The sequence below is a fragment of the Carcharodon carcharias genome, chromosome X (assembly GCF_017639515.1).
Source record: "Carcharodon carcharias isolate sCarCar2 chromosome X, sCarCar2.pri, whole genome shotgun sequence".
In the NCBI taxonomy this organism is placed as follows: Eukaryota; Metazoa; Chordata; class Chondrichthyes; order Lamniformes; family Lamnidae; genus Carcharodon; species Carcharodon carcharias.
In genome coordinates, this window is record NC_054507.1 from 9,854,153 (window position 1) to 9,881,409 (window position 27,257).

The window sequence follows — 27,257 nt, forward strand, 5'->3', positions numbered from 1 at the left end:
TCATCCAGAGCGCCCTGAGAGGAGCCCACAGAGACGACAGGCAGCTCATGCGCCAACGTGAGGTCGCTCTGGACCTCCCTGCTCACCATTGATGGATGGGCACCGAGCTGGGATACTGGGTGCCTCATCCATCTCCCACACTGACACTGACCAGCTGATGTCAGTGTCTGTGTGAGGGCTGCAGGTCCCAGCGCAACCCCAGGAACCCCGATTATGTTCCTGGAGCTGCCTCTCCATGAGAGTCACCACTCCCTCAATGGAGGAGGCAGTGCGCTTGGCCATGAGGCTCATGCTCCACATGGACTCCTCCACAACAGAGACCATGGCACACAGACCCTCATGGATCTCCGCCAGATCCCCCTGCACATCTCACTGGGCATCCAGCATCTGCCCCCAATGGACGGTTCCAGAGGCTCATCATCTGCCTTTGACTGAGCATCGTCCTGGTCTCCAGCAGCCCTCCGACTGCCAGCGCCCTGGGCACTCTCTGCCTCTGCCTGCACCTCAAGTGAGTGTGAAGTGCCCTCATTGCTGTGCATCGACATTCTAGCTGCCAATCTAATGCCCACTGAGGTGCTGATATCTGCGCTGGTGCCCGCTTCAGAGAGCGGGTGTGATGCATTTGCAAATGACTCCCGGTGGTCCTCCGGTGTCTGAGGTGGCTTTTCGGGGTCCAGAGGGTGAACGCCTGTTGGTGAATCTAAAAGGGAGAAGAAGGACATGTCATTAGTTAAAGTCATCACACTGTCACTGTGCATGCCAGACACCCTGGTGAGACAATGGAGATCTGCATCATGGCGCCATCGTCTTTCAATGATCAATGGGGACTCCAGGTTTGAGGGTCCCATCAATGAAGAGACTCCACTGGAATGGTTGCACAATCTGAAACAATCACCTCTGTGCTCTGCGCTCTTACCTTCGTCTGGCACCCCTGCCTCTCCACGCCCGGTTACACGGGAAGCGTGCCGGCTCTCCAGCACCAGGGCATCTTGCTCAAACCCGGTGAGCATCAGCAGGATGGATGGGCCTCCACCTGTCCGTGATCTCTCCAATTGGTTATGGCTCGTCTTCTCCTGAAAAGACAGAGGAGCATTGATGAGTCCCCTCTCTACCTGCAGCACCATTACAGCCTGGACAACCCCAGCTGAGGAAAACCTCACAGGGCACATCCGAGTTGTGGCTCTCGAGCTGCAAGACACTCAGCCCAAGCAGCCAGGGCTCACCCCCTTGGCCCGCCCCGGTGTTATTGACAGCTGGCACTCAGACTCTAGCACCTCTGAGCTCTACAATGGGGACAGCCACACCTTAACACTTCTGCACACTGACCCACATGGTACTCACCCTTCCTGAGTGCAGCAGGTCATTGAAGCGCTTCCGGCACTGCACCCAGAAGCGCCGCACCACGTCACGGCTACTGACCAGCGCTGCCACCTCCTCCCATGCCCTCTTGGTGAGGTGCGGCCTCCTCCTCCCCCCATCTCTGGGGACAATGATGTCCCTCCCAGCAGCCACCTCCTCCAGGAGGCCCGCGAGGCACTCATTCAAAAAGTGGGCAGCCGAGCGCCAACCTGACCTGCTCTCCTGCCTGGCATCTCCAGCCGTACTCGACTCCACCAAGACAACGCAGAAGAGATGCTTTTCTGTAGCAGCCTTCCAGGGGCTGCCTGGGCTGTTTTTAAACCGGCCACCGGGTCGCCATTGGACCTGGTGGTCGACAGGTCCCCGCCCCCGCTCGGCCCTTCCCGACCAGCGAGGAGCCACATTTCACACTCGGCAGGCCTTAATTGGCACGCCAGCGTGAAATCGCGGCTGGGTGTCAATCGCGGGCAGCGACCCGTTTCCTGGTCCCGCTGACCCTACCCGCACTCCATCCACAAAATTCTGCTCAATGTCTTTGAACTTCAAGCGAGGATAACACTACAATCACAAATGGACCTGAGAACAACAGAATAAGTGCAAATCAGGCGACGGTTGTCATGGTAACTAAGACATTTAAGAATCTTTTCTTCTTCCAGAATAATGACCTGCTGTGGGCAGACTATGAGGAGAAGCTGTCTGATCAGGCCATGAGGACACTGGAGACATACCTGAGCCAGTTTCCAACATATAAGGTGGGTCACAACTTGGGACATGTTCACAGTGACATCATCTGCCCTTTGAAAAAGGCAGATCTGTCAATATTGGTCATGTCCCCGGGTGGAGATCTTACTCTACAAATCTCACACCCAATAAATTGCCCCACACCAAATAAACATGGTAAAAACATTACAATGCATCGGTTAGAGAGAGCCAGACAAGCAGTTCATTCCTTCCAGAAAGGGCCTGACCTTGGTAGGTTAGGATGGATGGATGGATAGATAGCTAGATAGATATTTAAATAGTGAGATAGATCGATAGGTATTTAGATATTTATATAAACAGATAGATATTTAGATAGATATTTAGATAGATGCATATTTAGATAAATATTTACATATTTAGATAGATATTTAAATATTTAGATAGCTATTTAGATAGATATATATTTAGATAAATATTTAGATATTTAGGTTGATAGGTATTTAAATATTTAGATAGCTATTTAAATAGATAGATATTTAAATAAATATTTAGATATTTAAGATAGATATTTAGATATTTAAGATAGATATTTAAATATTTAGATAGCTAGTTAGATAGATATTAAATATTTAGATAGCTAGTTAGATAGATAGATATTTAGATAAATATTTAGATATTTAGATAGATAGATATTTAAATATTTAGATAGCTAGTTAGATAGATATTTAGATAAATATTTAGATATTTAGATAGATATTTAAATATTTAGATAGCTTTTAGCTACATAGATATTTAGATAAATATTTAAGATAGATATTTAAATATTTAAATAGCTAGTTAGATAGATAGATATTTAGATAAATATTTAGATAGATATTTAAATATTTAGATAGCTAGTTAGATAGATATTTAGATAAATATTTAGACATTTAGGTAGATGGGTATTTAAATATTTAGATAGCTATTTAGAAAGATGGATATTTAGATAAATATTTAGATAGATAGAAATTTAGATAGATAGCTTTTAGATAGATATTTAGATAAATATTTAGGTATTTAGATAGATAGATATTTAAATATTTAGATAGCTATTTAGATAGATAGATATTTAGATTAATATTTAGATAGTTAGAAATTTAAACATTTAGATAGCTAGTTAGATAGATATTTAGATAAATATTTAGATATTTAGATAGATATTTAGATAGATAGCTTTTAGATAGATATTTAGATAAATATTTAGATATTTAGATAGAAATTTAGATAGATAGCTCTTTAGATATATATTTAGATAGATAATTGGTTTATTGAAAAATCATCATGGTGGCAGGTACATATAAAACAAGTGATCATAATATATAACATAGTTATAGACAATGATTAAAATAAAAAAGAAAATATAAAATAAATAAATAAAAGGATTGCAAAATAATGAACATTTCAGTATACAAATAATTATAATATGTTGCACTTATTTTTCATTCTGTCATGGGATGTGGGCATCACTGGCAAGGCCAGCATTTGTTGCCCATCCCTATTTGCCCTTGAACTGAGGGGCTTGCTCGGCCATTTCAGAGGGGCAGTTAAGAGTTAACCACATTGCTGTGGGTCTGGAGTCACAAGTAGACCAGACCAGGTAAGGATGGTAGATTTCCTTCCCTAAAGGACATTAGTGACCCAGATGGGTTTTTACAATAATCAACAATGGTTTCATGGTCACCATTACTAAGACTAGCTTTATAATTCCATATTTTATTAACTGGATATAAATTCAATCAGCTGCCGTGGTGCGATTTGAACCCGAAGGATTAGCCTGGGCAGCTGGGTTAGTAGGCTAGTGACATTAATACTACACCCTTTCTCTCCACATGCAGGCTCCTTAATTTATGGAATAAAAATTAAAGGTTTACAGCACTATGCATTTTGTACAAAAGTCCATAGGTCCTGCGTGCATTACATTCTCAATCATTTACATAGTATTTATGAGTTTTATAAATTAGGGGATTGGGCCATCTCATAGTCTACTCATTCTATATCTTATTTGCTGAATGGTGTCTGTTTTTAATTCTATCGCACATTTACTTTCTTGTGCTTGTGACAAGAGACAAAGGCAAACGGGGGGTGGGTGGGATTCGAGAGTTTTCTAGTGAAGTTCAGACAGGGCTTTTGCCCAGACACCTGCCCACAAAACATTGTTGTCACCTCTGTTTGCAACAGTACCTCTGTTAAGCTCTGAAATGAAGCAGCAACTTGCTCAGTGGTAACAGACTGCAGCAGTTCAAGAAGGCAGCTCACACCCAGCTTTCTGGGGTGCCTTAGGATGGGCAATAAATGCCAGCCTTGCCAGTGGTGCCCACATCCTGATAATGAACTTTAACAAAAGGCCAACACTTGTTAACCCCAACAGAGTTACGTGCGTTCAATATTGAAAGTCTTTGAGTGGAAATTCATGTCTATCTCACAAAGCTCATTGTAACTTGGGCAGAATGGGAGGGAAAGAGCTGGGAATCTGGGAGAGAGGGAGAGAGCTGGGAACCTGGGAGGGAGGGAGAGAGCTGGGAACCTGGGAGGGAGGGAGAGAGCTGGGAATCTGGGAGGGAGGGAGAGAGCTGGGAACCTGGGAGGGAGGGAGAGAGCTGGGAATCTGGGAGGGAGGGAGGGAGCTGGGAATCTGGGATGGAGGGAGAGAGCTGGGAACCTGGGAGGGAGGGAGAAAGCTGGGAACCTGGGAGGGAGGGAGAAAGCTGGGAACCTGGGAGGGAGGGAGAGAGCTGAGAACTTGGGAGGGAGGGAGAGAGCTGGGAACCTGGGAGAGAGGGAGAGAGCTGGGAACCTGGGAGGGAGGGAGAGAGCTGGGAATCTGGGAGGGAGGGAGAGAGCTGGGAACCTGGGAGGGAGGGAGACAGCTGGGAACCTGGGAGGGAGGGAGAGAGCTGGGAATCTGGGAGGGAGGGAGAGAGCTGGGAACCTGGGAGGGAGGGAGACAGCTGGGAACCTGGGGGGGAGGGAGAGAGCTGGGAATCTGGGAGGGAGGGAGACAGCTGGGAACCTGGGGGGAGAGAGAGAGCTGGGAATCTGGGAGTGGAAAAGGAAACAGCAAATTGGAAATCAGGGTGGGAGAAGGATGCAGTGAATTGGGAATCGGGAGAGCGAGGGAATGGCATTCTGGAGGGTCACGGCGGGTGAAGGAGATGCAGTACTCAGACTGCCAGCTGTTATCAGAGGGCAGAGCAGCTGATGTTGCAGATTGACACAGTGGTCACAATGGGAACAGTGAATTCATGGTCATTACCAGGTCAAGGGTCTGCAAGCTTACGAAGGAGGGAGAGGTGGTTGGTAGTTAAAAATTACAATCAGACATTACATTGGATTAAAAATACTCTGATATCCTGACAGAAATCCTAGACCTCGTCTAGAAATCAGCTCATAGCCTTGCCCCATCTTGTCCCTGTGAGCCTCACCAGCTTTACACCCTCCTCCCAGCAGCACACTGGTTCCCCAATTTCAGCCTTCCATTCATTTCCCTCTCCCACCCCGGCATTCGGACACCCGGGTCCCATTCTCTGCAATTCTGTCCCTGAACCCTCCCCTCTCTCCGCCTCCAAAAGCCTTCTTTTCCGACAAGATTATTCTCACCTTCCCTGACCTTTCCCAGTTTCTTTTCCTTCACATTTACTTCGGAAGCCCCTCGGAATGTTCCGCTTTGCATTCACGGCTCTGTTTAAATGCGACTTGTTAAATTGTAGAAAGTTAAAAAGCTGCAACAACAGCAGCACATCGGAAAGGGAGCAGCTAATGTAGTGCCGGTGTAGGACCCCACCTCGTGACACCACAAGGGATGGTTTGAACCCTCGCATTCTGGCAGGAACTGGAGTAGGTGGACAATTAAGATGTCTCGGAATACTTACTGCCTGGATCTCACAACTCACGATTTTCACTCAGGCTTCTGGATGGATTGCTAAGCTGCCTGTTCAGTGTTGGTGGGGTCCTTAACTACATAGCCCTGACTGTCACTTGACTCTGGCCTGAGTGCATGGGGCAGCTCCCCATACCACCCACGCCAACCCCCAACCAGCCCTCCCCCCTCCGGTGAAGACCAGTCAGGACCCACTGGGAAGAAGGAGCTACCAAAGGCATATTTCACACCTTCAGTAAAAGGCCAGGAGGAGCAGAAGTCATCCTCTGAGTCCCACAAAGGAAATTTAGGCCTCTTTGTCCCGAGACCCCTACCTTTGTCTCCACGCTTTCTTGAGTGCCAGTGGCTGCACCCTGCCCAGTCACTGGTGGAATGTCACAGAGGCTGGTGAGTTTAAAAAGCCTGGGGCTAGTTTTCAGCTACAACGAGAGATTAAAATTCACTCGCCAGCTTCTCACTGACAAAGCCCGTACAAAACCCTTTATAAATAGAGAAATTTGGCATCCTATGTATGCTACTAGTTCACAAACTGTCCCTCCTCATCTTTCTTGACCTATCTACAGCTTTTGACACGGTTTGACCAAACCATTCTCCTCAACACTCTCTCCACTATCGCCCGACTGCTCTCACCTGGTTCCATTCTTATCGATCTAATCAGAGCCAGAGAATCACTGGAAATGGCTTGTCTTCCTGCTCCTGCACCGTTACCTCTGGTGTCCCCCCCAGGATCTATCCTTGACCCCCTCCTATTTCTCATCTACCTGCTGCCCCTCGGCGACACCATCTGAAAACACATCAGGTTTTTCATGTACAAAGACAACCATTGACTCGACCTCACCACCACTATTCCTGACCTTCTCTGTTGTCTCTATTGTCAGGTTGCTTATCTGACATCAAGCTCTGGATGAGCCATGGCTTCTTTCAGTTAAATATAAGGGAGACCAAATCCATTGTCTTTGCTCCCCCTCGGCACCCCCCCCGTGACAAACTCCATTCCCCGCTGCTGACTCCACCCCTTTCTTGTCACAGTCTTGGGCTAAATGAGTCACAACGTTGACGTTCTACTTGACCCGAGCCAATCTTTCAACCACCTATCCATGACATCATTAAGACCGCCTATTTTCATCTCCATAACATCACCCAACTCTGCCCTTGCCTCAGCTCATCTGCTGCTGAAACCCTCATCCATGCCTTTGTTACCTCTAAACTCAACTATTCCAACCCAATCCTGGCTGCTCTCCCACATTCTACCCTCTGGAAACTTGAGGTCATCCAAAACTCTGCTGCCTGTGTCCTAACTCACACCAAAGTCCCATTCCCCTATCACCCCTGTGCTCACTGACCTACATTGGCTCCCGGTCAAGCAACACATTGACTTTAAAATTCTCCTCCTTGTTTTCAAATCTCTCCATGGCCTCACCCCTCCCTATCTCTGTAATCTCCTCCAGCCCCACACCCCTCTGAGATCTCTGCACTCCTCCAACTCCGCCCTGTTGAGCATCCCCGATTCTAATCGCTCCACCATTGGCGGCCGTGCCTTCAGCTGCCTGGGCCCCAAGCTCTGGAATTCCCTCCCTACCCCCCTCCACCTCTCTACCTCACTCTCCTCCTTTAAGACCCTCCTTAAAACCGACCTCTTTGACCAAGCGTTTGGTCACCTGACCGAATATCTCCCTCTGTGGCTCGGTGTCACGTTTTGTTTCATAACGCTCCTGGGAAGCAAGTTGGGATGTTTGATCATGTTAAAGACGCTATACAAATGCAAGTTGTTGTTGATGGTGGTAATGAAATCGTCCCTTAAGAAAGAAACTCATCAGTAAGGGTTAACACAAAATAACCAACTGCTCTATGCTCCAGGGAGTTTAATGTTGAGCCATGGTGAATATTTAACCTGAATTCATTTTTGACCCTTCAGAAGCGTATTGCTAAGCGAGGGCGTAAACTGGTGGATTATGACAGCTGTCGACACCACCTTGAATCTTTGCAAAGTGCCAAGAAGAAAGATGAAGCAAAGATCACTAAGGTAACTCATAGATGGTGTGATCGCAGGGTTAAGCCTTGCCCTGGTAGGCAGTCAGAGCCTGCCGCTGCACCCCCAGAACTTGCGACCTACATGGCTTCTAGTCACCATGGAAACATAAAGGCCCAAACACCTATGGAAGTGTGAAATAAAAACAGAAAATGTGAGGAATACTCAGCAGGTCAGGCATCATCTGTGGAGAGAGAAACAAGAGTTAACGTTTCAGGTCGATGACCTTTCACCTGACAGTATAAGGAAGCTGGATAAACAAGAGTAGAGATGCAGTCAGTAACACCTGATGCCGTGAACATACATACAAACAAGGACCAGGAGTAGGCCAATTGACCCCTCGAGCCTGCTCTGCCATTTCATAAGATCATGGCTGATCTGACAGTAACCTCAAACCTGCATCCCACCTACCCCCATTAACTTTTCACCCCCTTGCTTACCAAGAATCTATCCACCTCTGCCTTAAAAATATCCAAAGACTCTTCTTCCACCACCTTTTGAGGAAGATAGTTCCAAAGACTCACAACCCTCTGAGAGAAAACGTTTCTCCTCATCTCCGTTTTAAATGGGTGACCCCTTATTTTTAAACAGTGACCCCCTAGTTCTAGATTCTCCCACAAGAGGAAACATTCTCTCCACATCCACCCTGTCAAGACCCCTCAGGATCTTATATGTTTCAATCAAGTCACCTCTTACTCTTCTAAACTCCAGCGGGTACAAGCCTAGTCTGTCCAACCTTTCCTCATAAGACAATCCACCCATTCCAGGTATTAGTCTGGTAAACCTTCTCTGAACTGTTTCCAACACATTTACATCCTTCCTTAAATAAGGAGACCAATACTGTACACAGTACTCCAGATGTGGTCTCACTAGTGCTCTGTACAAATGAAGCATAACCTCCCTACTTTTGTAATCAATTCCCCTCACAATAAATGATAACATTCTAATAGATTTGTTAATGACTTGCTGTACCTGCACACTAACCTTTTGTGATTCATGCACTAGGACACCCAGATCCCTCTGCATCCCAGCAAGGGTACCGAGTGACAGTGCGTTGAAAGATGCATGCTGTGTCTTGGGTGAACGAGCAGTGTTACATTTTTGACTCCTCGTGTTTCAGGCTGAAGAGGAATTTATTAATGCCCAGAACGAGTTTGAAGAACTAAATGCTCAGCTCCGTGAGGAACTCCCTGAGCTGTGGAACAGGTACAGTCTGCTCCTGGAATTATGGAGCTCATTATTACAAAGAATGTCACCCGAGAACTGCCCTCAGACAGTAATGCCAATGCTTGAGAGGCTTACTAAATGATGGAACTCTGAATTGTTCTACAAAAGACTCACAGAATTGGAATTCTGAACGAATTGTGACTGAGAGATACATAGGGGAAACTAGAGTTTCTTGAAGAAGTGACTCCTATTGGATTAATGCAGCATTTCTCTCCAGGTTTCAGTCAATATTCAATGTGTACACACACTGGTACCCTATACATGTTCCTTGTGCGCACAGAACAAGTTGCATGGACTTGGCTGGCACGTTCTGCCAAAACCAGCTCTCAGGACTGGCTTCCGATTTCTTTGGCCAACCTCCCCATGGTTATGCTTGATGGGCGCAACTCTTTCACAATCTGCAGCCCCATACTGGGTACCCTCAAGAGACCTGCATGATGCCTGCCAGCATTAGCAAGGGATGAATCTCCTCACACTGAGAGAATACCAGTAAAACTTAGCTGCATTTTGAGTGAACCAAGCTGAAAGGAGCACCCTCAGTAAATCCAAAATACCCGAGGGGCAGACAAGTCGGTATAACTTGAATGGCAGCACTGATCTCTAAGATGCCCTTGTACTGCAGGGAGAAAGAAGAGTTGTTCAAAATTGGACAGGAGCAGCCATTAGTCTTGAGTGATACGTTCAGCTGATTCTGTAGACCCATTGGCTTCAAAATAAATGGGGACTGGCCCAGTCCTCAATGGGTGACAGATGCAGTTCCATCTATGTTGTGTCCCTGCCCACATCCACTTTCACTGCCCAGGTGTTTGAAATGGTGAACCACTGTTGTGACAGCTAACGGTGACTCCTTTTCTTACAGCCGCATTGGATGCTACGTGACGATATTTCAGAACATGTCTAATTTGCGGGATGTTTTCTATCAGGAGATGAGCAAGGTAAAAATGGCCATGCCGCAGACTTGGAACCGGGTTAAATAGTGGGGAGAGACAACAATTCGGAACACCTCAAATGAGAACAGCGATGTCAGAATTGCTGAAAATGCAGCCATCTGACTATACTGTATCTAACCCCGTGCTGTACCTATCCTGGGAGTGTTTGATAGGGACAGTGTAGAGGGAGCTTTACTCTGTATCTAACCCCGTGCTGTACCTGTCCTGGGAGTGTTTGATGGGGACATTGTAGAGGGAGCTTTACTCTGTATCTAACCCCGTGCTGTACAAGTCCTGGGAGTGTTTGATGGGGACAGAGTAGAGGGAGCTTTACTCTGTATCTAACCCCGTGCTGTACCTGTCCTGGGAGTGTTTGATGGGGACATTGTAGAGGGACCTTTACTCTGTATCTAACCCCGTACTGTACCTGTCCTGGGACTGTTTGATGGGGACATTGTAGGGGGACCTTTACTCTGTATCTAACCCCGTACTGTACCTGTCCTGGGAGTGTTTGATAGGGACGGTGTAGAGGGAGCTTTACTCTGTATCTAACCCCGTGCTGTATCTGTCCTGGGAGTGTTTGATGGGGACGGTGTAGAGGGAGCTTTACTCTGTATCTAACCCCGTGCTGTACCTGCCCTGGGAGTGTTTGATGGGGACAGTGTAGAGGGAGCTTTACTCTGTATCTAACCCCGTGCTGTATTTGCCCTGGGAGTGTTTGATGGACACAATGTAGAGTGAGATTTACTCTGTATCTAACCCCGTGCTGTACCTGTCCTGGGAGTGTTTGATGGACACAATGTAGAGTGAGATTTACTCTGTATCTAACCCCGTGCTGTACCTGTCCTGGGAGGGTTTAATGCGCACAATGTAGACGGAGCCTTACTCTGTATCTAACCCCAATTCTGTACCTGTCCTGGGAGTGTTTGAAGGGGACAGTGTAGAGGGAGCTTTACACTGTATCTAACCCTGCGCTGTCCCTGTCCTGGGTGTGTTCGATGGGGACAGTATCGAGGGAGATTTACTCTGTATCTAACTCTATCCTGTTAGTGTTTGATGGGTGAGTGTAAGAAGAGCAAAAGTGAAATTCTGTGGATGCTAGAAATCTGAAATATAAGAGAAAATGCTGGAGATACTCAATAGGTCATGGAGCATCTGTACCGAGGGAAACGCTTTTAATATTTCAGGCTGTGGCCTTTCATTGGGCCGAGTTCTTGATTTTCTCTGTTATTTCCTAGCTTATTGGACTAGCCCCCGTAATTCATTGCTCCCTGACAAACCCGCTCAGTGCATTCGCGTGGTGCTCACCCTGACTCTCACAGCACGCTTCTGTCCTTGCAGCTGAACCAGAGCCTGTACTTTGTGATGACAAAGCTGGAGAAGCAGCACAGTACCAAGGTGTTTATCGTGAAGGGCATTGCAAGGTAAGTGGTCACAATCCCAGCACATCACCATGTCATTATTTAGCAAGAGCACATCATTGGACATGCTTACACTGCCTGCGGATCTCTCTGCCAATCATGGTGAACAGTTGTTCCATCCTACAATAATCCTGTCATCGACAGCTGACCATCCTTGGTTACCTTTGTGCTGGCAATCTACGAGGTGCAGCTGGTAATATCCTCCCCCAGTCAAAGTGCTTCACCTAATACCCTCCCCCACATTAACCACATTCGAGTTAATTAACAAGTAACGTTTTCTAGCTCAATGGCCCACTCTCAGTTGAAAATGATTGATCCTCTCTGCTGGTGATCACTCACATCAACAAGTGGCACTGTCACAGGCCAGCAATAGCAATGCCCAGCACCCCTGCTCTGATCATTCTGCACCCGGCAGTGTTCTGTTCTTTCCGATTTTGGCAGCCTGATTCTCCCCTCCCTATATTTCTCCTCCCCTGAAGGTGCCAACTGGTATTGGCTGAACTTGGTCCTTCACCCAAGTGACCAATTTCAGGTGTCAACCCACACACAGCGTGTTCTTAGTTTATATCACCATGTCCAGGGAGAAGACCCATTGTGTGGTCACCTAACATCCAATCGGACACCTAGGGGAACTGAGGCCAATTCTAGTATTATCACTGCTGCATCATCGGAGTTCCGCTCATTCAGCCTGTTGCCTTCCGAACTATGACTCAGGACCATACCAGGCAGGCTTTCACCTACTGGGCACCAGGTGAACATGATCTCCTTTGTTAACATTAACATTAACAGCCTCATCTATGAATAGTGTGAGGTACCTGTGTGTTTTTCTGTTACAGCAACAGGCGTTCATTGATTATCTCATCGCCGGTCAATCCTGCAAATCGACTTTCAGCCTCTTTGGAGAGCAGCTTTGAACAATCATCGGTAGCTGCCACCATATCGAAGGAGGAGGTGTTATCTCCTACAACACCACCCTCCACTGAAGTTGCACCTCCCCCAGCCCCAGCATCCAGCGAAGCAGCCCTTGAAACGACTGAACCACACCAAGAGACTCACCCTGCTGTAGTGCCGCCACAAAACAAAGTGCCAAAACCTCTTCCACGTTTATCATTAAGTAACATTGAGCCCCTTGATCTACCTCCTTCTGCAACACAATCTCACTCTGAAGAACCAGATGGTCCAATTGCTTCACCTCGAGATATTTCAGCCCCAACTGATCTCACACATGCCGAGAATCCAAATGCTTCAGAAAATTCAAGGCTAGAGTCCTCTGGAAAAATCGTAGATACCTCTCCACCTAAAGCACTTAGAAGTGAACCACCTTCTTCAGAATCTACATTGCTTGAATTGTTCAGTAATGATTTGCTCCATCCACCTAGCACAGGTGAAAATCACTCAGAAATATTGTCTACCAATACCTCCCCATCGCTTGAAAGCTCGTCCACAGTTACTGTCGATGGTAGCGAAGAAGCCATCTCAACCATTGAAGATTTAACTTCTTCATCTTCATCATCAGCTCAAAAGTCTTCTGCAGATCCAGATACAAGTCCTTGTCTAGCAGTGCCATCTGGGGAAGCATCTCCGATGTTAAGCTCTGCAACTCCCACAGCCTCAGAACCCGAGCCAGAAGTTCCAGTGCCTGCAGAGGCCTTGGTTTCCTCTGAAGATCAAGCACCCGATGAGGTGACCATGGAAGCTAGCCCAGCAGCTTTCGAAGCCTCAGAGGCTGAGCCCAAAGCCCAGGTTCCAACGGATGCCTCAGCTTTCTTGGAAGATCACCCATCTGATGAGGTGGCACCTCAGGCCGATTCTGCACCTCCTGGAGCCTCAGAGGTTGAACCCACAATCCAAACCTTTAGTGAAGCCTCACCTCCCCCTGAGAAATGTACAACAAATGAAGAGAACTCCCCTATCAACCTTACAGCTCCAGAAGGGTCGCAGCCTGACGCACAAGCTTGTATCGAAGAACTAACATCACCTAATGCTCAGAGCATGGTGTCCGTCCCTTCAGTTTCCCTTTCGGTTGAGGATGCCTTGATCTTTCCAGCAGGTGGCGCCTCGGTTGACCTACAGACTTGTGAACCTGCTGCGACCTCTGACCCAACATCAGTCACTTTGCCGCAGCCACCACGTCAGGTAATGTGGATAGAAAGACAACCTGCCAAATATTTGGCAGGAATAAATTTAAAGAGCCGCTCGCACCCTCATCTAGTTTTTGCACACATAATGCAATGGCCAGAAGGCAATCCAGTCCCACCCTTACACTGATTGAGTTAAAAACAACAAATACTGGGGCAGAATTTTCAGGTCGGCCAGGGTGCTTTCATTCTCCGCTTCCCTGTGCCCGTGCCTACCGTCAGTGCCCACCCTCCTCCTGCCCCCCACCCTGGCAGTGCTGAGTTTCCATTTTTTCCTCTTTTTAAAATTTCTTTTCTCTCCTAGACCTCCTCTCTTCAATTGTCATGCCTCCTTTCACTTCTTCCCTCTCAGTTACTCTGCCCTCCCAATCCCTACCCCAATCCTTCAGCACTCCTCCACATTCCTGCTCCCACCCCAGGGTTTGACTCCCTCTTAGGTAAGCCGACAACTCCCCTCTCTGCCTCTCTTTGTTCCTCCGATGGGCTTGTCAAGTTGGCACTGGCTCGCAACGGGCAGCAACGCCAACTGCCCCATCTCTGATTGACCTTCCTGCCCAGCGTGTCTGCTGGGGGCCAAACTTGCCAATCTCCTTCCTGCCCAACTCTCCCCTCTCGGTGCTGACCCTGTGAACTCTGCCAGTGGATAAACTCTCACCGCTCCTCTCCGCATCTCCCTCCAGAATGCCTGTTCACTTGTGAACAAGGCCCTTAATGAACTAATTGTGGATGATTACATCGACATTATGGCTCTAATGGAAGGGGTGATGACACCTTCCCCCTAAATGAGACCTCCCTGCCTGACTATATCTTCTATCACATGACTCATCATGACCGTCATGGTGACAGTGTGGCACTTATCACCAGATCACCTTGGCCTGACCCCCTACTCCTCTGGCACTTTCCCCTCAACATCAATCTCCATCTCACCTCCTCATGTTTTCTCTCCTCTGAGTTCAATGTCCTGTTATTCCCTCTAAATCTCTCCCTCCATGTAAACTCCCCAACCCATATTCACAGCCACCCCCTTGATCTTAATATCTCACGTGGTCTCACTACTCCCATAGTTTCTATCACAGGTAAGGCCATCTCTGATCGCTTCCTTGTATCACTCTTGGCCCACATCACCCTTCACACTCAAACCCTACCTCCTCCTATATCAGTCCCTGGAAACAACTATCCCCCAATTCACTTACAGTGCACTCTGAAAACCAGAACTCTCTAGCCAGCCATCCAATCACCACAACATTTCTGCAGCTACTGATTTACTCAGCAGTGCCCTTAACTCCACCTTTGATGTCCTAGTCCCCAATAAAACCATCGCTCTCTCTCACCCTGGCCGTTTCCTGGTACCACCCTCATCTCTGGCTCCCTTAAACCCAAGGTACGCAAAGTTAAATGGACATGGTGGACACCTGACTTAGCCTCCACTGTCAGGTCTGGCTGGACCACATGAAACACTATCAGGCCCTGCTCTCGCCTGTAAAGCCGTTCACTCACGCAGGGTAATCCTGAAATGTAAATATAACCCCCGGCTTCTTTCCTCTACTGCAGATCATCTTCTTAAACCCCTCTCCCGTATCCACTCCACCCTCACCTCCAACAACAAGTGTGAGGAGCTCATAAACTTTCTTTCTCACAGAGATAGAGACCATTTGATCAGCTTCCGCTGCTCTATCCCTCCTTTCCACTAGCCCACCATCCTCTAAATGTTCCCCCCCCCCCACCCTGGCTCTGAAGCCCTTTCCACAGGTTTGAAGCCCTGGGAATGTGTGAGAGAAGGGAGAGGATGTGATGAGTTTTGATTTCAATCATTGGGAGCGTTGGCAGGGGATTTGGGACAGGGGGACTTTGTGGAGATGGTGGTGGGTTACAGTTCACTGTGACAAAATACACTTTACATGCATATTGTCATCTGGAGCTTTGGATAGTGATGGTCGAAGATCCAATCTCTCTCCATCACATGACTGGCCAGCAATCTCTCCCACTCTTACCACCTGCCATTGGTGCACATCAGAAGCATTTGCAGGTTGGTACTTGACCCGTTTGGCTGTATTATGAACACACCTTCCTTGGCTTTAAAGGGCTGCCTAGGACCTCTTAGGATTTAAGAGGAAAAAAATGTCCAGAAAGAGTACGTGCATCAACAGCAAGCTACTGGGAATGCTACTGACCCAGCAGCACATTCCAAATGATAAGGGAATTTTATCTTTATTTTCTTTATTCATTCATGGGATGTGGGCATTGCTGGCAAGGCCAGCATTTGTTGCCCATCCCAAATTGCCCTTGAACTGACCTTGCCAGGTCACTTCAGAGGGCAGTTAAGAGTCAACCACATTGCTGTGGGTCTGGAGTCATATGTAGGCCAGACCAGGTAAGGGTGGCAGATTTCCTTCCCTAAAGGACGTTAGTGACTCAGATGGGTTTTTATGACAATCGATGATGGTTTCATGGGCTGGGATTTTCCAGCCCCTCACCCCGGTGGGATCTTCTGGTCCCACTGCTGTGAACGGACGGAGATTTCAATGGCTCTCCGCGAGGGGTACTGGAAAATTCCGGCCTTGGTCACCATTACTGTAACCAGCTCTATATTCCAGATTTATTAATTGAATTTAAATTCCACCAGCTACCGTGATGGGATTTGAACCCGTGTCCCAAGAGCGTTAGCCTGGGCTTCTGGATTACCAGCCCAGCAACAGGGGAGATGGTGATATTATCACTGGACTGGCAATCCAGAGATCCAGGGTAATGCTCTGGGGTTGCAGGTTCGAATCCCACCACAGCAGATGGCAGTAAAAAAAAATTTTGGAATTAAAAGTTTACTAATGCCCATGAAACCATTGCCAATTGTTGTGAAAACTCTTCAGCTGGTTTAGGGAAGAAATCTGCCCGCTCTGGCCTACATGTGTCTCCAAACCCACAGCGATGTGGTTGACTCTGAAATGCCCTCTGAACAAGGGGTGATTAGGGATGGGCAATAAATTGCTGGCACAGCCAGCGATGCCCACAACCCAAGAACAAATATATTAAAAAAATACAAGCATTGACATTAATGCTGTTTACATTTATCCCACAGGCCATGACTCAGCCTCCCACTGATAAACATGAGGTGGAAGACAGCGGAGATATAGCTCACGAAAGAGAAGATACATCCCTGACTTCTTCAGGGAGTGAACGGCTGGCATTGGATGAAAGTAAAGCTATCCAGAGATCACCTTGTGAAGAGCTGCCACCTGGATTCATGTATAAGGTGCCAGACCACGGCATTCTCTCTGTTCTTCATTCTCCTCGCCCTGGCTGATTTATTTGTCCTTGTGTGACACAGGCAGGCTGGTATTTATTACCCACCCTTGCTTAACAGTCAACCATATACTATAAAATTAGAATGACATGTAGAGTGATGGCAGATTCCCCTCTTGGAAGGACATAAGCGAACCAGTTGTATTTTTACAGCAACCTGGCAATTTTTACATGGACATTAACCAGGTGCCCCCACAAATTATCTGATTCATTGAATTTAATTTCATAAATTAGCCAGATGGGATTTGACCTTCTGACCTCTAACTTCCTGATTCAGTCCCAGAACCACGAGGCGACTGGTACCTGTCTAATGTTGCTGAACTCTTTATGTGGTTGCAGGAAGTTAAAGGCAGCGAAACAGAACAAACTGCGATCACTTCTGTAATTTGCCAGAATTAACCCTTTTGTAGTTGCCAAATCTTCTGCCGAATTTAATTGAGTGTGATATCTCCTCGAAACCCAAGAAATATCAAACTTCAGGAATTCACTGAGCGAGTTAATTGTCCCTGGCACATCCCAGGAGCAGAATCTGTCTCGTCTGCGGAGCTAGGTAGGCACATGGACAGGCTCTGTGCCAACATGAAACATCCCTCTAACCCGCTACTTCCTTCAGCTGGTCCTGCCCACTGTACAAACTGGGCCCCGTGCACCAGTCTCCTGCCTGCTAATGTGGGGTAGGCTTCCTAAGAGTAACACTGTGTAACTACCAGGATTTATTTCCCATTTTCTAAACTCCAATCGCTATTGGTTAGAACCAAAGATGCTGCCTCTGAGGGGGTTTCAGGAAGTTTCCGAGACGGGACTCAGAGACCAAGGTTTGTTTTGAAAGTGGATTTCCTCCAGCCTTATAGGCTAGGCCCTTAATATCAGCAATTATTCAAGGTTGTAAGATTTCCATGCGATTTTCAGCGGCAGTGAAGCATATCAGAGTCAAGCAATGATCCCAGCCCGGCTTGGTTCAAATCATAATCTGCCCTGATCCCTCTTGTCCTGAGGCCTGTCTCCCTCCCAGACCCCTCAGGCCCCTCTCCAGGCCCCTCAGGCCTCTCTCCAGGTCCCTCAGGCCTCTCTCCAGGTCCCTCAGGCCTCTCTCCTGCTCAGGCTCTGTCTTGCCTTTAACAAACCTACCCCCTCTATCTTGCCTGGTTTTGTAGCTGGTAACCACACTGCCCAGCTCAGTGCTGTTCCTTGAGCTCCATATGGTTTTTAACCTCATTTGTAGTTTTGGTGCAGGGGTGACTGCTCTGTGTTACAGTATACGCTCTACGTAGACATCTCCAGTCACCACGAGCTGCCAGTGGCCATCACTTACGCTGATAACTCTGGTGTGGGGGTGAGGGGAGAGTCCACATCTCCAAGCCCCTGAAAGTGATATTTTACATCCACACCATACTGTGGGGTATGCCCTGAAATTCAGGCAGGAACAAATGGTACTTGATCTGCACTGTTTTTTTTATGCAGGTGAAAGCAACACAGAGCTCATGTGAGGAAACACACTTACAGTTCACTGAGGGGGACATGGTTCTGTCTTGCAATGAGACTGAAACACAGGTGAGAGAAAACTGTTCAATAGCAAAATAAAGCAGCACCATAGAGCCAGCACACATTCATATCTGCTGGCAGCCAGTCCCAGCTCTTCCGCTTCCTGTAAGAAAGGAATTCTGGACAGTTTCAATCTATTCCCGATAGATGTCTCGACGGAGACAGAGCTTCATGCTCAACCAGCACAGAAATCAATACCTTTACCAGGTAGCCAAAGTTGGCTGCAGGGAAGTTGAAATCCCAGGCTGCTGTACCAAGAGGCTCGTCTCTGACAGGGGAGTTGTGGACATGGTTGAGAGGGTTTCCAGGAAAGTTGGCTTCGCAATTTACTGGTGCTGCTAATGCCCTGGATATAATTTTTATACAGTGACAGACCTGTCCCCACAAGTACTGTACCCCAGTGTTATACAGTGACAGACCCGTCCCCACCAGTACTGTACCCCAGGGTTATACAGTGACAGACCTGTCCCCACAAGTACTGTACCCCAGTGTTATACAGTGACAGACCCGTCCCCACCAGTACTGTACCCCAGTGTTATACAGTGACAGACCCGTCCCCACCAGTACTGTACCCCAGTGTTATACAGTGACAGACCCGTCCACATCAGTACTGTACCCCAGTGTTATACAGTGACAGACCCGTCCACATCAGTACTGTACCCCAGTGTTATACAGTGACAGACCCGTCCGCACCAGTACTGTACCCCAGTGTTATACAGTGACAGACCCGTCCCCACCAGTACTGTACCCCAGTGTTATACAGTGACAGACCCGTCCCCACCAGTACTGTACCCCAGTGTTATACAGTGACAGACCCGTCCCCACCAGTACTGTAACCCGGTGTTATACAGTGACAGACCCATCCCCACCAGTACTGTACCACAGTGCTATACAGTGACAAACCTGTCCCCACAAGTACCGTACCCCAGTGTTATACAGTGACAGACCCGTCCCCACCAGTACTCTACCCCAGTGTTATACAGTGACAGACCCGTCCACATCAGTACTGTACCCCAGTGTTATACAGTAACAGACCCGTCCCCACCAGTACTGTACCCCGGTGTTATACAGTGACAGACCCATCCCCACCAGTACTGTACCCTAGTGTTATACAGTGACAGACCCGTCCCCACCAGTACAGTACCCCAGTGTTATACAGTGACAGACCCGTCCCCACGAGTACCGTACCCCAGTGTTATACAGTGACAGACCTGTCACCACCAGTACTGTACCCCAGTGTTATACAGTGACGGAACCACCACCAACAGAACTGTACCCCAGTGTTATACAGTGACAGACCCACCCCCAACAGAACTGTACCCCAGTGTTATATAGTGACAGACCCACCCCCAAAAGAACTGTACCCCAGTGTTATACAGTGACAGACCCGTCCCCACCAGTACTGTACCCCAGTGTTATACAGTGACAGACCTGTCCCCACCAGTACTGTACCCCAGTGTTATACAGTGACAGACCTGTCCCCACCAGTACTGTACTCCAGTGTTATACAGTGACAGACACGTCCCCACCAGTACTGTACCCCATCGTTATACAGTGACAGACCTGCCCCCACCAGTACTGTACCCCAGTGTTATACAGTGACAGACCCGTCTCCACCAGTACTGTACCGCAGCGTTATACAGTGACAGACCCGTCCCCACCAGTACTGTACCGCAGCGTTATACAGTGACAGACCCGTCCCCACCAGTACTGTACCCCAGCGTTATGCAGTGACAGACCCGTCCCCACCAGTACTGTACCCCAGTGTTATACAGTGACAGACCCGTCCCCACCAGTACTGTACCCCGGTGTTATACAGTGACAGACCCGTCCCCACCAGTACTGTACCCCAGTGTTATACAGTGACAGACCTGTCCCCACAAGTACTGTACCCCAGTGTTATACAGTGACAGACCCGTCCCCACCAGTACTGTACCCCAGGGTTATACAGTGACAGACCTGTCCCCACAAGTACTGTACCCCAGTGTTATACAGTGACAGACCCGTCCCCACCAGTACTGTACCCCAGTGTTATACAGTGACAGACCCGTCCCCAAGAGTACTGTACCCCAGTGTTATACAGTGTCAGACCCGTCCACAGCTGTACTGTGCCCCAGTGTTATACAGTGACAGACCCGTCCCCACCTGAATTGTACCCCAGTGTTATACAGTGACAGCCCTGTCCCCACCAGTACTGTACCCCAGTGTTATACAGTGACAGACCCGTCCCCACCAGTACTGTACCCCAGTGTTATACAGTGACAGAACCGTCCCCACCAGTACTGTACCCCAGTGTTATACAGTGACAGACCCGTCCCCACCAGTACTGTAACCCGGTGTTATACAGTGACAGACCCATCCCCACCAGTACTGTACCACAGTGCTATACAGTGACAGACCTGTCCCCACAAGTACCGTACCCCAGTGTTATACAGTGAAAGACCCGTCCCCACCAGTACTCTACCCCAGTGTTATACAGTGACAGACCCGTCCACATCAGTACTGTACCCCAGTGTTATACAGTAACAGACCCGTCCCCACCAGTACTGTACCCCGGTGTTATACAGTGACAGACCCATCCCCACCAGTACTGTACCCTAGTGTTATACAGTGACAGACCCGTCCCCACCAGTACAGTACCCCAGTGTTATACAGTGACAGACCCGTCCACATCAGTACTGTACCCCAGTGTTATACAGTAACAGACCCGTCCCCACCAGTACTGTACCCCGGTGTTATACAGTGACAGACCCATCCCCACCAGTACTGTACCCTAGTGTTATACAGTGACAGACCCGTCCCCACCAGTACAGTACCCCAGTGTTATACAGTGACAGACCCGTCCCCACGAGTACCGTACCCCAGTGTTATACAGTGACAGACCTGTCACCACCAGTACTGTACCCCAGTGTTATACAGTAACAGACCCGTCCCCACCAGTACTGTACCCCAGTGTTATACAGTGACAGACCCGTCCCCACCAGTACTGTACCCCAGTGTTATACAGTGACAGACCCGTCCACATCAGTACTGTACCCCAGTGTTATACAGTGACAGACCCGTCCACATCAGTACTGTACCCCAGTGTTATACAGTGACAGACCCGTCCGCACCAGTACTGTACCCCAGTGTTATACAGTGACAGACCCGTCCCCACCAGTACTGTACCCCAGTGTTATACAGTGACAGACCCGTCCCCACCAGTACTGTACCCCAGTGTTATACAGTGACAGACCCGTCCCCACCAGTACTGTAACCCGGTGTTATACAGTGACAGACCCATCCCCACCAGTACTGTACCACAGTGCTATACAGTGACAGACCTGTCCCCACAAGTACCGTACCCCAGTGTTATACAGTGAAAGACCCGTCCCCACCAGTACTCTACCCCAGTGTTATACAGTGACAGACCCGTCCACATCAGTACTGTACCCCAGTGTTATACAGTAACAGACCCGTCCCCACCAGTACTGTACCCCGGTGTTATACAGTGACAGACCCATCCCCACCAGTACTGTACCCTAGTGTTATACAGTGACAGACCCGTCCCCACCAGTACAGTACCCCAGTGTTATACAGTGACAGACCCGTCCCCACGAGTACCGTACCCCAGTGTTATACAGTGACAGACCTGTCACCACCAGTACTGTACCCCAGTGTTATACAGTGACGGAACCACCACCAACAGAACTGTACCCCAGTGTTATACAGTGACAGACCCACCCCCAACAGAACTGTACCCCAGTGTTATATAGTGACAGACCCACCCCCACCAGTACTGTACCCCAGTGTTATACAGTGACAGACCTGTCCCCACCAGTACTGTACCCCAGTGTTATACAGTGACAGACCTGTCCCCACCAGTACTGTACCCCAGTGTTATACAGTTAAAAACCTGTCCCCACCAGTACTGTACTCCTGTGCTATACAGTGACAGACCCGTCCCCACCAGTACTGTACCCCATCGTTATACAGTGACAGACCTGCCCCCACCAGTACTGTACCCCAGTGTTATACAGTGACAGACCTGTCCCCACCAGTACTGTACTCCAGTGTTATACAGTGACAGACCCGTCCCCACCAGTACTGTACCCCAGTGTTATACAGTGACAGACCCGTCCCCACCAGTACTGTACCCCGGTGTTATACAGTGACAGACCCGTCCCCACCAGTACTGTACCCCAGTGTTATACAGTGACAGACCCGTCCCCACCAGTACTGTACCCCGGTGTTATACAGTGACAGACCCGTCCCCACCAGTACTGTACCCCAGTGTTATACAGTGACAGACCCGTCCCCACCAGTACTGTACCCCAGTGTTATACAGTGACAGACCCACCACCAACAGAACTGTACCCCAGTGTTATACAGTGACAGACCCACCACCAACAGAACTGTACCCCAGTGTTATACAGTGACAGACCCACCCCCAACAGTACTGTACCCCAGTGTTATACACTGATAAACCCTTCCCCACCAGTACTGAACCCCGGTGTTTTACAGTCACAGACCTGTTCCCACCAGTACTGTACCCCAGTGTTATAAAGTGTCAGACCCGTCCCCACCAGTACTGTACCCCAGTGTTATACAGTGACAGACCTGTCCCCACCAGTTACTTAGCCCTGTGTTATACAGTGACAGACCCGTCCCCACCAGTCCTGTACCGAAGTGTTATAAAATGACAGACACGTCCCCACCAGTACTCTACCCCAGTGTTACACAGCGACAGACCCCTCCCCACCAGTACTGTACCCCAGTGTTATACAGTGACAGACCCCTCCCCACCAGTACTGTACCCCAGTGTTATACAGTGACAGACCCATCCCCACCAGTACTGTACCCGCGTTATACAGTGACAGACCCGTCCCCACTAGTACTGTACCCCAGTGTTATACAGTGACAGACCTGTCCCCACCAGTACTGTACCCCAGTGTTATACAGTGACAGACCCGTCCCCACCAGTACTGTACCCCAGTGTTATACAGTGACAGACCCGTCCACATCAGTACTGTACCCCAGTGTTATACAGTAACAGACCCGTCCCCACCAGTACTGTACCCTAGTGTTATACAGTGACAGACCCGTCCCCACCAGTACTGTACCCCAATGTTATACAGTGACAGACCCGTCCCCACCAGTACTGTACCCCGGTGTTATACAGTGACAGACCTGTCCCCACCAGTACTGTACCCTAGTGTTATAAAGTGACAGACCCGTCCCCACCAGTACAGTACCCCAGTGTTATACAGTGACAGACCCGTCCCCACCAGTACTGTACCCCAGTGTTTACAGTGACAGACCCATCCCCACCAGTACTGTACCCGCGTTATACAGTGACAGACATGTCCCCACCTGTACTGTACCCCAGTGTTATACAGTGACAGACCCGTCCCCACCAGTACTGTACCCCAGTGTTATACAGTGACGGACCCACCACCAACAGAACTGTACTCCAGTGTTATACAGTGACAGACCCACCCCCAACAGAACTGTACCCCAGTTTTATACAGTGACAGACCCACCCCCACCAGTACTGTACCCCAGTGTTATACAGTGACAGACCCGTCCACAGAGTACTGTACCCCAGTGTTATACAGTGACAGACCTGTCCCCACCAGTACTGTACCCCAGTGTTATACAGTGACAGACCCGTCCCGAGTACTGTACCCCAGTGTTATACAGTGACAGACCCATCCCCACCAGTACTGTACCCCAGTGTTATACAGTGACAGAACTGTACCCACGAGTACTGTACCCCAGTGTTCTACAGTGACAGACACACTACCAACAGAACTGTACCCCAGTGTTATACTTTGACAGACCCACCACCAACAGAACTGTACCCCAGTGTTATACAGTGACAGACCCACCCCCAACAGAACTGTAGCCCAGTGTTATCCAGTGACAGACCCGTCCCCACCAGTACTGTACCCCAGTGTTATACAGTGACAGACCTGTCCCCACCAGTACTGTACCCCAGTGTTATACAGTGACAGACCCGTCCCCACCAGTACTGTACCCCAGTGTTATACAATGACAGACCCATCCCCACCAGTACTGTACCCGCGTTATACAGTGACAGACATGTCCCCACCTGTACTGTACCCCAGTGTTATACAGTGACAGACCTGTCCCCACCAGTACTGTACCCCAGTGTTATACAGTGACAGACCTGTCCCCACCAGTACTGTACCCCAGTGTTATACAGTGACAGACCTCTCCGCACCAGTACTGTACCCCAGTGTTATACAGTGACAGATCCATCCCCACCAGTACTGTACCCCAGTGTTATACAGTGACAGACCTGTCCCCACCAGTACTGTACCCCAGTGTTATACAGTGACAGACCCATCCCCACTAGTACTTTACCCCAGTGTTATATATTGACAGATCCATCCCCACCAGTACTGGACCCCAGTGTTATACAGTGACAGACCCATCCCCACCAGTACTGTATCCCAGTGTTATACAGTGACAGACCCGTCCCCACCAGTACTGTACCCCAGTGTTATACAGTGACAGACCCGTCCCCACCAGTACTGTACCCCAGTGTTATACAGTGACAGACCCACCCCCAACAGAACTGTACCCCAGTGTTATATAGTGACAGACCCACCCCCAAAAGAACTGTACCCCAGTGTTATACAGTGACAGACCCGTCCCCACCAGTACTGTACCCCAGTGTTATACAGTGACAGACCTGTCCCCACCAGTACTGTACCCCAGTGTTATACAGTGACAGACCTGTCCCCACCAGTACTGTACTCCAGTGTTATACAGTGACAGACCCGTCCCCACCAGTACTGTACCCCAGTGTTATACAGTGACAGACCCGTCCCCACCAGTACTGTACCCCAGTGTTATACAGTGACAGACCTGGACCACCAGTACTGTACTCCAGTGTTATACAGTGACAGACCCGTCCCCACCAGTACTGTACCCCAGTGTTATACAGTGACAGACCCGTCCCCACCAGTACTGTACCCCGGTGTTATGCAGTGACAGACCCGTCCCCACCAGTACTGTACCCCAGTGTTATACAGTGACAGACCCGTCCCCACCAGTACTGTACCCACCTGTTATACAGTGACAGACCCGTCCCCACCAGTACTGTACCCCAGTGTTATACAGTGACAGACCTGTCCCCACAAGTACTGTACCCCAGTGTTATACAGTGACAAACCCGTCCCCACCAGTACTGTACCCCAGTGTTATACAGTGACAGACCTGTCCCCACAAGTACTGTACCCCAGTGTTATACAGTGACAGACCCGTCCCCACCAGTACTGTACCCCAGTGTTATACAGTGACAGACCCGTCCCCACCAGTACTGTACCCCAGTGTTATACAGTGACAGACCCGTCCACATCAGTACTGTACCCCAGTGTTATACAGTGACAGACCCGTCCACATCAGTACTGTACCCCAGTGTTATACAGTGACAGACCCGTCCGCACCAGTACTGTACCCCAGTGTTATACAGTGACAGACCCGTCCCCACCAGTACTGTACCCCAGTGTTATACAGTGACAGACCCGTCCCCACCAGTACTGTACCCCAGTGTTATACAGTGACAGACCCGTCCCCACCAGTACTGTAACCCGGTGTTATACAGTGACAGACCCATCCCCACCAGTACTGTACCACAGTGCTATACAGTGACAGACCTGTCCCCACAAGTACCGTACCCCAGTGTTATACAGTGAAAGACCCGTCCCCACCAGTACTCTACCCCAGTGTTATACAGTGACAGACCCGTCCACATCAGTACTGTACCCCAGTGTTATACAGTAACAGACCCGTCCCCACCAGTACTGTACCCCGGTGTTATACAGTGACAGACCCATCCCCACCAGTACTGTACCCTAGTGTTATACAGTGACAGACCCGTCCCCACCAGTACAGTACCCCAGTGTTATACAGTGACAGACCCGTCCACATCAGTACTGTACCCCAGTGTTATACAGTAACAGACCCGTCCCCACCAGTACTGTACCCCGGTGTTATACAGTGACAGACCCATCCCCACCAGTACTGTACCCTAGTGTTATACAGTGACAGACCCGTCCCCACCAGTACAGTACCCCAGTGTTATACAGTGACAGACCCGTCCCCACGAGTACCGTACCCCAGTGTTATACAGTGACAGACCTGTCACCACCAGTACTGTACCCCAGTGTTATACAGTAACAGACCCGTCCCCACCAGTACTGTACCCCAGTGTTATACAGTGACAGACCCGTCCCCACCAGTACTGTACCCCAGTGTTATACAGTGACAGACCCGTCCACATCAGTACTGTACCCCAGTGTTATACAGTGACAGACCCGTCCACATCAGTACTGTACCCCAGTGTTATACAGTGACAGACCCGTCCGCACCAGTACTGTACCCCAGTGTTATACAGTGACAGACCCGTCCCCACCAGTACTGTACCCCAGTGTTATACAGTGACAGACCCGTCCCCACCAGTACTGTACCCCAGTGTTATACAGTGACAGACCCGTCCCCACCAGTACTGTAACCCGGTGTTATACAGTGACAGACCCATCCCCACCAGTACTGTACCACAGTGCTATACAGTGACAGACCTGTCCCCACAAGTACCGTACCCCAGTGTTATACAGTGAAAGACCCGTCCCCACCAGTACTCTACCCCAGTGTTATACAGTGACAGACCCGTCCACATCAGTACTG

The 27,257-nt window shown here is 49.0% G+C and overlaps 1 protein-coding gene across 3 annotated transcripts in view; it reads left to right on the forward strand.

Moving 5' to 3' along the window:
• The window catches only part of LOC121273183 (bridging integrator 2-like), a 139,878-nt gene that overhangs the window by 104,217 nt on the left and 8,404 nt on the right, over positions 1–27,257 (forward strand). For all 3 annotated transcript variants that reach the window (XM_041180170.1, XM_041180172.1, XM_041180171.1), the window contains 8 exons: positions 2,016–2,111; positions 7,893–8,000; positions 9,127–9,212; positions 10,093–10,168; positions 11,504–11,586; positions 12,420–13,719; positions 16,795–16,968; positions 18,480–18,569. In XM_041180170.1, the coding sequence (XP_041036104.1) occupies positions 2,016–2,111; positions 7,893–8,000; positions 9,127–9,212; positions 10,093–10,168; positions 11,504–11,586; positions 12,420–13,719; positions 16,795–16,968; positions 18,480–18,569 (2,013 nt within the window). The remainder of the gene's footprint in view (positions 1–2,015; positions 2,112–7,892; positions 8,001–9,126; positions 9,213–10,092; positions 10,169–11,503; positions 11,587–12,419; positions 13,720–16,794; positions 16,969–18,479; positions 18,570–27,257) is intronic.